The 14,710-nt window shown below is 48.2% G+C and overlaps 1 protein-coding gene across 9 annotated transcripts in view; it reads left to right on the top strand.

The window, feature by feature from the left end:
* The window catches only part of GJC2 (gap junction protein gamma 2), a 78,828-nt gene that overhangs the window by 50,953 nt on the left and 13,165 nt on the right, over positions 1 to 14,710 (top strand). For 6 of the 9 annotated variants that reach the window (XM_075922948.1, XM_075922949.1, XM_075922952.1 and 3 more), the window contains exon 2: positions 5,284 to 13,343. The exons of the other annotated variants lie outside the window; for them this stretch is intronic. In XM_075922948.1, the coding sequence (XP_075779063.1) occupies positions 5,304 to 6,551 (1,248 nt within the window). In that variant the 5' untranslated portion in view covers positions 5,284 to 5,303 and the 3' untranslated portion in view covers positions 6,552 to 13,343. Of the gene's footprint in view, positions 1 to 5,283; positions 13,344 to 14,710 lie in introns of those variants that run through there. 9 annotated transcript variants of the gene reach the window in all.

The raw sequence follows: 14,710 nt of genomic DNA, 5'->3' as shown, positions 1-14,710 counted from the left end.
ATCATTTGTCTTACCGGAACACCTGGGATCCTGGATCCAAATTCCTGTGTGCTAGGGGCCATATAAACGCAGAACAAAAAGACAGTCCCTGACCTGACCAGTTTATAGTCTACCTTTTTAGTTTGCTGGGTTAATTCAGTCATGGCTGGAGATACACATTTTGTCCAAGAAGGTTTTTGAGAGATAGTGGGATTCAACAGCTAGGCCTATGGTATAGGAGATAGGAGGCAATAGGTTCTGTTCCCATCTCTGTCCTGACCTGTTTTGTAAACATGGGCAACTGTTTAGCCTCTTGGCCTCAGTTTTCCTGATCTGTAAAATGGGGATCAATAATACTGCCTTCCTTTGTAAAGCTCTTTGATGGAAAGTGCTACATGATTATTGTTATTAGGAATCTTGTCTCCAGGAGGATTTTAAAGGTGGGTGATTCTGAGTTTCTAAAGGGATTATTATGTATAAAAATAGTAGCACTGGAAATTTCCAGCAGACCTCTTGACAGCAAAAGAGCTTTTACTCTATTGCAAGTCCTGGATTTGATTGTTCTCTTCTGTGGCAGACTCAAGGTTGGTTGTTGTGGGAGAAGCCGTGTTATATTTGGCTCATAGCTAAGAAACATCAGTCAAAAAAAAAAAAAGACTCTTCTATTGAAAAAGGCAGAATGTAGATGTAAAAAGAAAAAAATCACCGACGTGCACTGGCTTCAAATGGTTCTGGGGAAGGGTCGTTTGAGAGGAAGCCCCTGGGAAAGTATCAATAATGCAGATAAAGAGCTTTGGGAGAGCTGCTTCTAGCACAGACCTATGTACAGGGGAGGGGATGAGAAATTCAAGACACCCCTCTGGTTACAAAGGAATAACCCAAGCCAAGGGGGCCTGATTCTGCTTTTGCCGGCAAACCTAGCATGCCTGAGATCAGAATTGGGTCTGTCGGTGTTACTTTGACCAGGGATTGCAGGATCACTTGAGTATCTTTGCTTGAAGGCTGGTGAGGAGCGCGAGGCAATGCATTGTGTTCTACGGCAGGAAAACCCTCAGGGTTTGGTGCTTACGGCTACTGGGTGAGTAAACTAACGGGGCCGGATTCATTTGTGGTATAATTCAACAGCATTAAAGTGCATCTACGGCATAGCCAGTAGCAGCTGCATGCCGATGATTCCTGGCCAGGAATGTGAAGGATTTACATGTGTTGGCCCCCGCAATGCTCCCGGCCGCCAGCCACTCTGCTGCCGGGATCCCGGCTGGCTTCTGCTCCCAGCCGCTTGGATCTTTCTCATCCTGCAACATCCGTGGTGCTGGACCAGAGAGTCCCAGACCAGAGAGGTCCTACTTGTAAATCCTGTGAGCTTCTGAGCACTCGCAGTCCCCATTGCCTTCAACAGGCATTGCAGGTACTTGGGACTTTGTTAATAAATACAGAGACCAGACTCCTAGGTCTAGCTCCAGCATGTCCCTCCATGACCCTGCACACAGAGGTCCCATTTGCAGTGGGAGTCAAGGTGGCCACATTTGGCACCAGGCTCCCACTGCGGGGCATGATATAAAGGGTGGTGCCTCGGGGCAGAGCCCCCTAGAATCCTGCTCTGTACCAATCGCCCCTGTTATCTGCTCCTGTTCGCTAAGCTCCCATCTCACTTAGGAACGGGCTGTTTCTAGCCCTGGCCTTCCCGAGAAGCCAGTGCCAGGTGCCCCAGAGAGAGTGAACAGAACAGGGAATCTCTAAGTGATCCATCTCCTGTTACCCATTTCCAGCTTCTGACAAACAGAGGCTAGGGACACCATTTCTACCCATCCCGGCTAGTAAGTATTGATGGACTTAACCTCTGTGAACTTATCTAGTTCTTTTTTGAACCCTGTTAAAGTCCTGGTCTTCACAACATCATCTGGCAAGGAGTTCCACAGGTTAACTCTGCGCTGCATGAAGAAAAACTTCCTTTTGTTTGTTTTAAACCTGCTAGCTATTAATTTCATTTGGTGACCCCTAGTCCTTATGTTATGGGAACAAGTAAATAACTTAAGGCTTGATGGGTGTGAAAAGAGTTTGGTCTCAAAGCCTCGTTAAAAAGCTCTCAGCCTTGCTTAGCAGGCTGCTGGTCTCAGCACACTAGAGAGAATCAGACGAGTCAGCTCTGATCTGATTTCTCAGCACTGACTAGCATTGTATTTGCGCAAGGCACTGCTCCCGTTGGCTTCCGTTGCAACTGTGAGTGCTCCGTGGTTCTGCACATCAAACTCCAGAGTCTCAAGTAGGGCTCCCAAAAAATGAGGTGCACACATGTAGTGACTCCCCATGAAACGTTTGGGTTAAGTGACTTGACCATCATCACATAATGAATCAGTGGCAGAGGCAGGGATAGAATCCAGTTTCTCAGTCCAGCATTCAACTGCCTTCACCATGTGACCGTCCTTTCTCTGGCTTTGATCCCCTGTCTGATTCATGACCTGCTTCCCTATGTCCACGGCACGTGAAATAGGTCACTCTCCACCCCGATTTATCCCCGGAACAGGCCCATTGTGTGCACGGAATGAGGCAGAGGTTCTATGCAGGGGCTGTGCCAGCCTCTTCTCAGTGGAGAGGCTGAGGCGGGCCCCTCTCAGTCCCCTTCTCCTTGAGGCCCTGCCCCCTCTCCGTGGCCCCATCCTCTGCTTCTCCTCTCTCCCCGGAGACCACATGCTCTCTGGCCCCATTGGAAACTGAAACCAGGTAGTGCTCACAGCTGCCATGGGTCAGAGTCAAGCGGGCAGTGGGGGACCTGACTCTGGGGCCAGTAGAACCTTCAGGGAGCAGCCCTGGCCGGCATGTCCTGGTGGGCAGAGACACAGGCTGGGAACTGCTCTCGGGCACCCATGTTCCCACCCTGGCAGCTGCTCTCTCCGCTCTGCCTTCAGAACTGGGTGGCTGGAGGGTGGCAGCTGCTCTCAAGTATCAGAGGGGTAGCCGTGTTAGTCTGAATCTGCAAAAGCGGCGAGGAGTCCTGTGGCACCTTATAGACTAACTGAAGTGTAGGAGCATAAGCTTTCGTGGGCAAAGACCCACTTCATCAGCTGCTCTCAGAGAGCTAACGCAGATTGTGGAGAAGCTAGAGCCCCTGCCCTGCACCATCCCTGGTTCTGTGGAAAATTGTAAGTGAACTTGTGATTAAACACTGTATCAAAATGCATAAGCAGAAAGGAGCCTAGTTAAGGTTACACAGGCAACCTTAATTCTGGCTTCTCCCGACCTTTAGCTGCTTGACTTTGCAATTTTAATAATGTTCTTTAAATGTAGCTTTGGATGCATAACGTGTACAGGTATATAGACTTTTACATTCTTCTTGATGATCTTTTCAATATAATTGACTATTCGCATGTATGTGCACCATGGCACTCCACGGATAGCGTCACAGCTGTGTCATTTAGTTGTGTCATAGCATCTGTACTGCTAACGGAGAGTCTTGATCAGCATTTAGCTCATGCGGTAGCAGGGGGCCTGTGCTATTGGATTATGAGAATCAGATCTCTGGCCTCGCTTCATTGAGTTCATCATGGCAGTGGTATGAAGCATTAAAAATGGCCATTGGTTTGTTTATGGTTTAAGGCTTTGATCCTAAGGATGTGACTGGTTACCCAGTGAACTGACAAGTCTCATTAATCGGTGGGAGCTGGAGTCCACCACAGGCAGGGGCTTGTCTGTGTGTGTGGGGGGAGGAGGGGGCAGCATGGTGGGGGAACTTCTCCAGCCCAGTGGACCTGGAATGGACCGTCCACTAGCCCTCCCTTTAATCGGTGTATTGGTTAAACATCACATGTAACCAGTTAAACCAATTAAAAGGGATTTTCATAGAATCATAGGACTGGAAGGGACCTCGAGAGGTCATCGAGTCCAGCCCCCCGCCCTCAAGGCAGGACCAAGCTCTGTCTACACCATCCCTGACAGATGTCTATCTCACCTGTTCTTAAATATCTCCAGAGAGGGAGATTCCACCACCTCCCTTAGCAATTTATTCCAATATTTGACCACCCTGACAGTTAGGAATTTTTTCCTAATGTCCAATCTAAACCTCCCCTGCTGCACTTTAAGCCCATTACTCCTTGTCCTGTCCTCAGAAACCAAGAGGAACAAATTTTCTCCTTCCTCCTTGTGACACCCTTTTAGATATTTGAAAACCGCTATCATGTCCCCCCTTAATCTTCTTTTTTCCAAACTAAACAAGCCCAGTTCATGAAGCCTGGCTTCATAGGTCATGTTCTCTAAACCTTTAATCATTCTTGTCGCTCTTCTCTGTACCCTTTCCAATTTCTCCACATCTTTCTTGAAATGTGGCGCCCAGAACTGGACACAGTACTCCAGCTGAGGCCTAACTAGTGCAGAGTAGAGCGGCAGAATGACTTCACGAGTTTTGCTTACAACACACCTGTTGATACAACCTAGAATCATATTTGCTTTTTTTGCAGCAGCGTCACACTGTTGACTCATATTCAACTTGTGGTCCACTATGACCCCTAGATCCCTTTCCGCCATGCTCCTTCCTAGACAGTCGCTTCCCATCTTGTATGTATGGAACTGATTGTTCCTTCCTAAGTGGAGCACTTTGCATTTCTCTTTATTAAACCTCATCCTGTTTACCTCTGACCATTTCTCTAACTTGCTAAGGTCATTTTGAATTATGTCCCTATCCTCCAAAGAAGTTGCAACCCCACCCAGTTTGGTATCATCTGCAAACTTAATAAGCGTACTCTCTATCCCAATATCTACATCATTGATGAAGATATTGAACAGTACGGGTCCCAAAACAGACCCTTGCGGAACTCCACTTGTTATCCCTTTCCAGCAGGATTTAGCACCGTTAACAACAACTCTCTGACTACGGTTATCCAGCCAATTATGCACCCACCTTATCGTGGCCCTATCTAAGTTATATTTGCCTAGTTTATCAATAAGAATATCATGCGAGACCGTATCAAATGCCTTACTAAAGTCATCCCTCCCTGATCCATTTTACATCCTGATCCAGTTTACATCCTGATCCATTTTACATCCCTCCCTGATCCAGCCACAAATTGGTATAGTCCTCTTCCCCCCCTCCCCCCACCAGAGTCCCACTGTCGATGGGGAGTTCATGACAAGGTCGTGGTCTAAACATATCCTTTGTGCTGCACTTATGTGTGCAACTAATGGGAACGAAGTATAACGAGCGGGGCTACCATGGCACCGAGTGAAACGCTTCATCGTTTCAGTGCCTTGCAATGTGCCAGGCGCAATTCCATGTGCTGCACTCGCTCACAGCTGTTTGTTTTTTCCTTGCAGGTTATAAATGATTAGCCCCTATGACCAACATGAGCTGGAGTTTTCTCACCCGCCTGCTAGAAGAAATTCACAATCACTCCACTTTTGTGGGGAAGGTCTGGCTCACCGTGCTGATCGTCTTCCGCATCGTCCTGACGGCCGTCGGAGGGGAGTCCATCTACTCCGATGAACAGAGCAAGTTCACGTGCAACACCAAGCAGCCGGGCTGCGACAATGTCTGCTACGACGCCTTTGCACCGCTGTCGCACGTCCGCTTCTGGGTCTTCCAGATCATCACGATCTCCACCCCTTCTGTCATGTACCTGGGCTACGCCATCCATCGAATCGCCAGGGCTTCCGAGGAGGAGAGGAGGTTTAAGGGTCTCAAGAAGAAGAAGCGGTTTGCTTTGCACTGGCAAGCCGTCCGTCACTTGGAAGACCCTTTGGAAGCTGACGAAGAGGATCCCATGATCGCCGAGAACACGGGGGAAAAGGAGGAGAAAGCCAAAGCAAAGAACGGGAAGGAGCAGCAGAAGCATGACGGCAGGAGACGCATCCAGGAAGAAGGACTGATGAAGATTTACGTCTTCCAACTCCTGGCCCGCGCTTCCTTTGAAATTTGTTTCTTGGTGGGGCAGTACTTTCTCTATGGCTTTGAGGTGGAGGCGTATTTCGTCTGCAACCGACTCCCTTGCCCTCACACTGTGGACTGCTTTGTGTCCAGGCCCACCGAAAAGACCATCTTCCTCCTGGTGATGTATGTCGTGAGCTGCCTGTGTCTACTCCTCAACTTGTGTGAGATGTTTCACTTGGGGTTTGGAACCATTCGAGATGCCATTCGCAGCAGAAAGATCAATAGTTTCCGGCAGCCTCCCTACAATTATTCCTACGCCAAGAATATCGCCTGCCCTCCGGAGTATAACCTAGTCATGAAATCAGAGAAGCCAGCCAAGATCCCCAATAGCCTCCTGGCCCATGAGCAGAACTTGGCAAACGTGGCTCAAGAACAACAGTGCACAAGCCCAGATGAGAACCTCCCGCCGGATCTGTCCAGCCTCCATAAACATTTGAGGGTGGCCCAGGAGCAGTTGGACACAGCTTTCCAGAGCTACAACACCGCTCAGGCCAACACGCAGCCTTCCAAAACTAGCAGCCCAGCGTCTGGGGGGACGGTGGTGGAACAAAACCGGGCCAATATTGCCCAGGAGAAACAAGGTGCCAAGCCCAGAGCCAGTTCAGAAAAAGGGAGCTCTAGCAGCAAAGATGGAAAGACTTCGGTATGGATCTAGTGAGGGGCTTGACCATTGCTCACAGACACGGCAATGGAAGAAGGGGTGTGCGGCTTCCCATCCCCCCCCAGCATTGTCTAGAATTGAATTCAAAGAGCACGCAATGTGTGTGTGGAGGTCAATGTAAATGAAGGATGGGTTATTTCAATGTTTTCTGGCCTGTTCCGGCCTCGTCCTGACGTATTCTCTCTGGGAACCTCCATCCAGCTAAACTGAATGGTCCCCGATGCCTTCTGCTTAGGCACGGGAGTAACCGTCTTTCTCCTGAGGTGACCCATCCCGGGATCTCTATCACACAGCCTGGACTGGCAAGCAAGCTGGTGAGTGGGAAGGGGACTCCTGATCCTTCAGAAGAGAAGTCTGGGCCATGCTGAGCAGCCCACGCCCTGCCTCATGAGGCTCTAGTACTGTCCTTGCATTGAATGGTGTTTAATTACTAAATGTCCTCTCTCAAATTAACGTTAATTCCTCCGTTAAAGGGGAACACAGGGACATGTTGCGAGAGCTGCCACGATCTACTAGCATCGTTGCTGTCCTGCCTGGAGACTTACGTGCACTAACAAGAGGGGATGGATGTCGTTGGGAGATTGCAGCCGTAGGATCTCACCCGGCATGAATCTAGCACAAAGACTGTCACCAGAACCGTAGCCGTATTCGAAAGAATGTACGCGCCCCAGAGTGATTAGCGCAGAGGTAAAGGGGGTATCTTCCCCCCTCAGTGCTGAACTGAGTGCTGAACATCCCGTTTGCAGTAGAGCATTGTAACAAAGCCACAGGGCAGTGTTTGTCACAGAGCTGGGGGATTGCACCCGCTCAGCGTTTTTTAACATTGCTACTGCACAGCTGAAGCAAAAGTGCCTTTAAGCAACCAGGGAAACGAAATTCTAAGTGTCTGATGTCTGTGTTAACTCTTATAGAGATCGGAAAACCAGTGCTGACAAATTTTGTTATCGTGTACAGGTTGGACCTCTCTAGTCCGGCACCCTCGGGACCTGACCGGTGCTGAACCAGAAAATTTGCCAAACTAGGAGAGATCAATATTGTCTAGCAGCATTACCAACACTTCCACTGTTTATTGGGCTCTTAGAAGACATTTAGAGCTACATTAGACCATAAGAATGGCCACACTGGGACAGACCAAAGGCCCATCTAGCCCAATATCCTGTCTTCCAACAATGGTCAATGCTAGGTGTCCCCAGAGAGAATGAACAGAATCATCAAGCGATCCCATCCCTGTCACCCATTCCCAGCCTTTGACAAACAGAGGCTAGGGACACTATTCCTACCCATCCTGGACAATAGCCATTGATGGACCTAACCTCCATGAATGTATCTAGCTCTTTTTTGAACCCTGTTAAAGTCCTGGACTTCACAATATCCTCTGGCAAGGAGTTCCACAGGGTAACGTAGAGCTAAATAACATCACAGAACACTAAGAGCTGAGACTGGTGGCTATAAGCTGTATGGGACCACAGGAAACTTGGTCACAACCATGATAGGGGGACATCTGGCTAACTAAAATCATGCCGGACCACAGATGTTGCTGGCCCAAAGACTGCCAGACTTGAGCGGTTCAACCTGCACTTTTGTTTAATCAAGAGCTTATAAATAGTCACAACAAATAGATCACTGAACCGTGTGTATGTGTGGAGACGGATATGAATATTACATGTGAGATACAGATATACATATATAATGTATTATCAACCCCATTTCCCACTTCCACCCAAAACCAGATCAGCTCACACAATGGTGGCTGGTCGTCTTCTCCTAGAGGTCAAAAGAACCAGATCCCCCGCTGTTGTCAGTGGGTTCAGCTTCATTTATTTCAGTGACCCAAGCTGAGAATCTGTCCGCTTGACTATAATGGGGACGGGAGAGAGTTCATTCACAAGAAGCGCTCGCCTGCAGTTTAAGCACCAAAACCTCCTTGCCTTGCTCACATGAGTAGTTCCAGTGGACTTGTCTAGACCAGGATATTTTAGCTAAAGTTTATCACTGGAGGTAGCTACAGTCCAACCCTAGTGCAGACCAAGCCTAATGACACGGTGCTTACCCAGCAAACAGCTTGTCCGCTCTAGTTCTGCGGGAGAAATGGAAGCAATGGTGGCAGAAGTGGGGAAATTTTAAGCAAATCTGCCCAGTTTAAACACCGCCATTGAGTTCCATGAGGCGACTCAGGCAGTAAGGCAAGGGATCCAAAGCACAGCGCAGCTCTGACTAGGGGGGGCGGTTCTCTTTTTCAAATGCTCTGCGTTAGAAATACTTTGACAATGTTTTTTTTTCCCCATCATGTATCCGACTTGTACAAAAGTGGCTGTGGCTTTGTTATGAATTAATGCCGTGAACAGGGAGCAGAAACGTAACTCTGCCCACTGGGAGCATGGCCGGGGGATTTATCAGGCTGGGACAAAGTAGAGTGAAAAAGTAAATAATTAACTGCCCCATTTTCTGCTCTGTTGCCTTTCATGGAGGGCCTGATCCTGCCAGGTGCCTATGCATCTTCAGTTCCTACTGGGGCTTTGTAGGATGCATTCAAAAGCTCCCAGGATCAGACCACTCAGACTGTGATAAACAGCTAGAGACTCTGACTGAGCAGAGCGTTTCAGCACGTGCTTAACTTTGAGCAAGTAGCCCGACGGGCCAACTCACATGCTTAAGTGCTGTGTTCAATCAGAATCCTATAACACCCTTCCTAAAGCTATATCACATCATCCATGCTAGAGACAGAACAAATGATCGTTTTATAAGGAATACAATGAACAAAAAGTCGCAAAGGAGTGTTAGTCTGTAACTTTAAAAACTACGCACGGTCCAGTGGCACCTGAGAGACTTACAAATATATTAGATCATGAGATTTCGTGGGTAAAACTCAATGAGTTATATGCCATCAAGTGCCAGCAGTGCCACTCTGTCACATACATTGGCTAAACCAGACAGTGTCTGCGACGAAGGATAAATGGGCACAAATCAGACATCAGGAATGGGAACACACAGAAACCTGCAGGGGAACATTTTAATCTGCCCGGACGTTCATTCATGGATTTAAAAGTAGCCATCCTGCTACAAAGGAATTTTATCATCCAGCTACAGCGAGTAGTTGGGTGATAAACTGGAATTCATTTCCAAGTGTGACACTATTAACTCTGTCTTGCATAAATATATTAGCTGGTTAATGAACTACAAAGGCAGTTTCCCCAATCTTTGATATTCACATTTATACATCAAACGCTATGAATGGCACACCTCCAGCCTGGCTTAATAAGCTTCATTAACACTGGTCCTCCAATGGACAGGTAACTGTTTTTGCTGTTATATATACTCTGGATTCTGTCATTTTTTACTCCAACTCATCTGATGAAGTGGGTTTTACCCATGAAAGCTCATGACCTAATATATTTGTTAGCCTCTAAGATGCCACAGTAATTGTTATTAATGGATAGTGAGGGGGTGGAATCTCCATCCCTAGAGGTTTTGAAGTCCTGGCTTGGCAAAGCCCTGGCTGGGATGATTGAGCTGGGGTGGGTCCTGCCTTGGGCAGGGGATTGGATGTGATGATGCCTGACAGCCCTCTGATTCTGTGTTTCTATAACGACCCTGATGGAAGCTCTGAGTAGGAAGAGGGTTGGCTGCTGCAGGGTTTTTCCCTTCACCATGACTCACACTGCAGCAGGCCCATTGCAACGTGTCCTCCTGGAGCAATGCAATGACTGCTGCATGGGGAGTCGGGATGGTAGGCTTATCCTGGTTCTAACAGCAACAGCAGCTGCTGGCCCTCGGCACTTCCTGAGTAATTCCCGCTGGATGTAATTGACCCCAGATGTCCATCAGACTCACGAGCTCGTCGTTAACCTTCGGAGCATGTGGAGTGCCTCGAGCGTGGGGTGTAATTCAGTCCTGCTTCGATTGGCACTGCTGTCCCAAAAATAGCCAGCGAGCGACACGGAGACAGCCCCCTGGCTTACTTTGCTGGTAAGGCTCTCTGGTTGGTTCTTGTGTCCCCTGCTTTCTGTGGGGTCTGTAACTATAATGATCTCTTCTCACCCATGCCTAATGCTTCACAAGGAACTAATTTGCTATCTTTACTCCCGGGGGGGATAACTATCGTGAGCCCCTCTTCATCCAGCATGGTTAAGACACTTACCCAAGGCACTCCGGGGGCCAGTGTCAGAGACAAAATGAGACTTCAGCTGTTCCAAGTGTCCAGCCCCATGTTCAACTGAGTGACTCCAGTATGAGGCAGTCCATGGCAGACACATTTTCTCTTACCAGATGATTGTGTTGAGGGGTTGGTTTGATTTTCTGGCTTTGCTTGTGGGGGTGAAAAGCAGATCACTGGAGACCCCTGAATGAGGATCAACCATGGGGACTTGTTATAAAGGGACTGAGCTACGGAGGGGATTTCAGGAGTCTCTTTGAATTTCCTGCCCCTTCTTGGTAGCCTGTGCCAAGAACTTGATGTGATCCCAGGGATGTGTATTCCTGCTGCAGGGATACCAACGGATCAGCCAAACAGAGCAGTGAAGCTGGACACTCAGTCCCGGCTAACGGTCTCATTGTGTGAGTCCTATCCCCCTGTTCCACGACGTGAGCTTGCAGGGTCAGATGACGGTGGCGAGCGTATCAAGGTTGTACACAGGATGGTACGTGTCCACGTTCTGCCCGCAGTAAACCGCTACCCTGCCCAAGTGAGCCTGTAAAACCCTGTGACTCTGATGCATTTGGGAGTGGGAGAGATGGCGTGACGTCAGGCCCACCGCTGGGTCTGGGGTTACGGTTTTGCTGCCCTGTGGAGATGTTTCTGTTGCATGTCTCTGCAAAGCTCCCTTATTTAGCTTCCGCCCCCCGGAAATAGAAGGCGTATCACATAATGACCCTGACGGAAGCTCTGAGCAGAAGCAGACAGACGATGGGGCGGAGTTTCCCATGCTCCCTTAGGCAGCTGCACTGCAGCACTGAACAGCGTGCCTGTGTGGGCAGGCAGTGGCATTGGGGTAGGAGTAGACTCTGGAATCCTGGCCCCATTCAAGTCAATAGTGACTTCAATGGGGCAGCATTTTGCGCACAAAAGTGAGAGTGGGGAACGAGCTGTGAAGTCCCATCTGGTCCAGCCGGTGCTAGCTCATTCCCTGCAGCGCATTGGCCAGGGCTCTGTCCAATCGAGTGTTCACTTGTAAAAGACCCATGCATGGGGCTCCCCCTGCTTCCCTTGAGAGAACATTTCCCTGTCTTAGCGAATTCAGTTTGAAGACCCTGTCCTGCTAGTCAGCCCCTGGAGCAGCTGTGACCTAGTGCTCTGTGATAAAAGCAAATCAAGAGACGTGTGTGCCATTCCCCACTCTGCCACTGATCAACTCTATGACCTTGGTTGAGTCACTTATCCTGTATTTCCTTATCCATAACATAGGGCTGATCAGTGCTTCCCCATCTTCCTCAAGCACTTGCAGATGAGAGGACACGCTCTGTGCTGCAGTTCTGAAGAGCTTCTCAAACCTCCAGCCGTCTTGCCGGGGCTGCCTCTGCAGTAATCTGCAGCCCAGAATCTTTGTAGCCCACCGTGCTAAGGAGGATGCCCTTCTACCTCCCAGCTAGCTCTGCACGAGCCCTGCACTGGGAGCTGAGAGGAGAGGAGCTGAGGGACATGTATAGTGGCTCTTCCACTAGGGGAATTATTCCACAGTCCCTTTGAGATTCAATTACAGCCCTTTCTTTGCCATAGGAGCCAAAGTAAGGGACAAAGTTAACCCTGAGAAATGCACATTAGTATTATTATGGTGTGACGATGCTGGCTTGTAAATGAGTCCGTTCAGATCTGGGAAAAAAAAACCCTTTTTTTATGGAAAGGAGAAAGATTACAAGGCACAATAAACAAACCCTTCCTATCCAATGTGGCCAAAGGTAGGATCCCAAATTAGGCAAAAATCCATCCTATGCTAACCATCTGATTGCTCATACAATTGCAATTAATTCATATGCAGCATCCTTCCCGAGAGGGCTCACTCTGGCAATGTCTAGACTACAAGGATCTATTGGAAAAAGGTTCGCAAAATGCACTCTGCAATTTGCGTACCTTTTTCTGATTGTTTTTTTGGAAGAGGCTTTTCTGAAATTTGGCCCGTCTACACTGGGCCAAATTTCAGAAAAGCCTCCTCTTTTGGAAGAGCCAGTCTTCCATGTGGAAGGAGGAAGACAGGGCTTTCGAAAGAGCGCGTCTACTCTTCTGCAAAAAAATGTGGAAGAGCAGATGCATTACCTGGACGTGACAGAATTTTTCCGGGATACGGGAGATATCCTGGGAAAACCCCGTAGTCTAGACATAGCCTCAATGACATATAATACTTTGCTTCTGTGACAGGTCAGGTGTTTCATTCATAGAGCAGGTAGGGTTCGCGGTGTGGTTTGTTTCATCCAAAATGCTGACTATACTCCCTCAACCCTGTCAGATAAAGAGCTTGTCTTTTTTTTATTCAGGGCCTGGAATGTCCCCAATCAAAGCCAAATTACCTTGTTGCTTGCAAACCATTCCACTGGAAAATACTTGAACTTAACGAAAGGCCATAACAAGTTTGTGCTGTTACAGAGTTGCTGGGGATTTTTTTGTACTAACTGTATTTGTATTTGAAACTTTTTGCGTATGGAGTTGAGTCTGTAAATATTTTTCAGTGTATGCGTTACATCTGGAATGTAGTTAGACTGTTACAGATATCTGTCAACAAACCAAACTCAAGCTCTTTGGATAGCCAATTGCCAGTACTAATAAAATGGAATAAATTGCACATATTGTTTACAGTATGCAACATGCGTGATGTGTTTATTTGGCAAGGGAAATGCTGAAAATGTTGGTGAGACGAGATGGCAAAGACTTTTAAACCCAATTTGGTATCCAACTCAGCCATATAACTGACGTACGTTCATGGATGTCAATGCATAAGAACACGCACTGGTTCAGAACAATGGTTTGTTAAACCCAGTACCCCCGTCTTCTGGCAGTGGCCAGTGCCAGGAATTGTCAAAGTGAATGAACAGAACAGGGCACCTGTGAATGATCCAGCACCTGTCATCCACTTCCAGCTTCTGTCATTTGGACACTCTGACTCTGCCTGTCTTGGCTACTAGTCATTGATGGACCTATCCTCCATGAATTTAGCTAGTTCTTTTTTGAACCCTGCTAAAGTTCTGGACTTCACAACATCCTGTGGCAAGGAGTTCCACAGGTTAACTGTGCATTATGTGAAGAAATACTTATTTTTGGTTTGCTTGTTTGTTGTATACAGGTTACATCTCTATGAACCAGGACTCTCTGGTCTGGCAACATCTGTGATCCAGAAGGATCACAGATGTTTCAGGATCAGAGAGCCCTGGTGCACTGCAGAGGAAGGAGGAGACCAGCATGTCGTGGGGGTGAGGACAATCTGGGCTGCAGATGGGGGGAAGGCAGGAGCCTGGCACATGGCTCAGCTGAGCTACCAGGAGTGGGGGCCGGGAGCTGGGAAGCCCAGCACACAGCTCAGCTTGGCTGGAAGTGGGAGCAGGGCTGTCCAAGGGGACCGAGAAGCTTGGTGGGACAGCAAAGCAGGGGATGGAAGATGGCAGTAGGGGGCCAGAAATGACCTTCCCTGGTCCTGCAAAATCCCTCATCCAGGACCAGTCAGGTCCTGAGGGAGTCAGTCCAGATCAGGGAGGTCCAGCCTGTATCTGCTGGCTGCTAATTTCATCATTTGATACCTAGTGGCTGTGTCTAGACTGGCCAGTTTTTCTGGAAAATCAGCCATTTTTTTGCAAAAACTTGCCAGCTGTCTACACTGGCTGCTTGAATTTCCACAAAAGCACTGACGATCTCATGTAAGATTGTAAGTGTTCTTGCGGAAATACTATGCTGCTCCTGTTCGGGCAAAAGTCCTTTTGCACAAAACTTTTGCGCAAAAGGGCCAGTGTAGACAGCTCAGATTTGTTTTCCGCAAAAAAGCCCCGATGGCGAAAATGGCGATCGGGGCTTTTTTGCGGAAAAGCGCATCTAGTTTGGCACAGACGCTTTTCCGCAAAAAGTGCTTTTGCGGAAAAGCATCCGTGCCAATCTAGATGCTTTTTTCCGAAAAAGCTTTTAATGAAAATGCTGTTCGCTTTCTGTTATATTGCATGTGATTTCATAGAATCCTAGC

The sequence above is a fragment of the Pelodiscus sinensis genome, chromosome 2 (genome assembly GCF_049634645.1).
Source record: "Pelodiscus sinensis isolate JC-2024 chromosome 2, ASM4963464v1, whole genome shotgun sequence".
Taxonomy (NCBI): Eukaryota; Metazoa; Chordata; order Testudines; family Trionychidae; genus Pelodiscus; species Pelodiscus sinensis.
The sequence above is the reverse complement of the archived record's forward strand: the minus strand, read 5'-3'. Positions and strand labels throughout refer to the sequence as shown.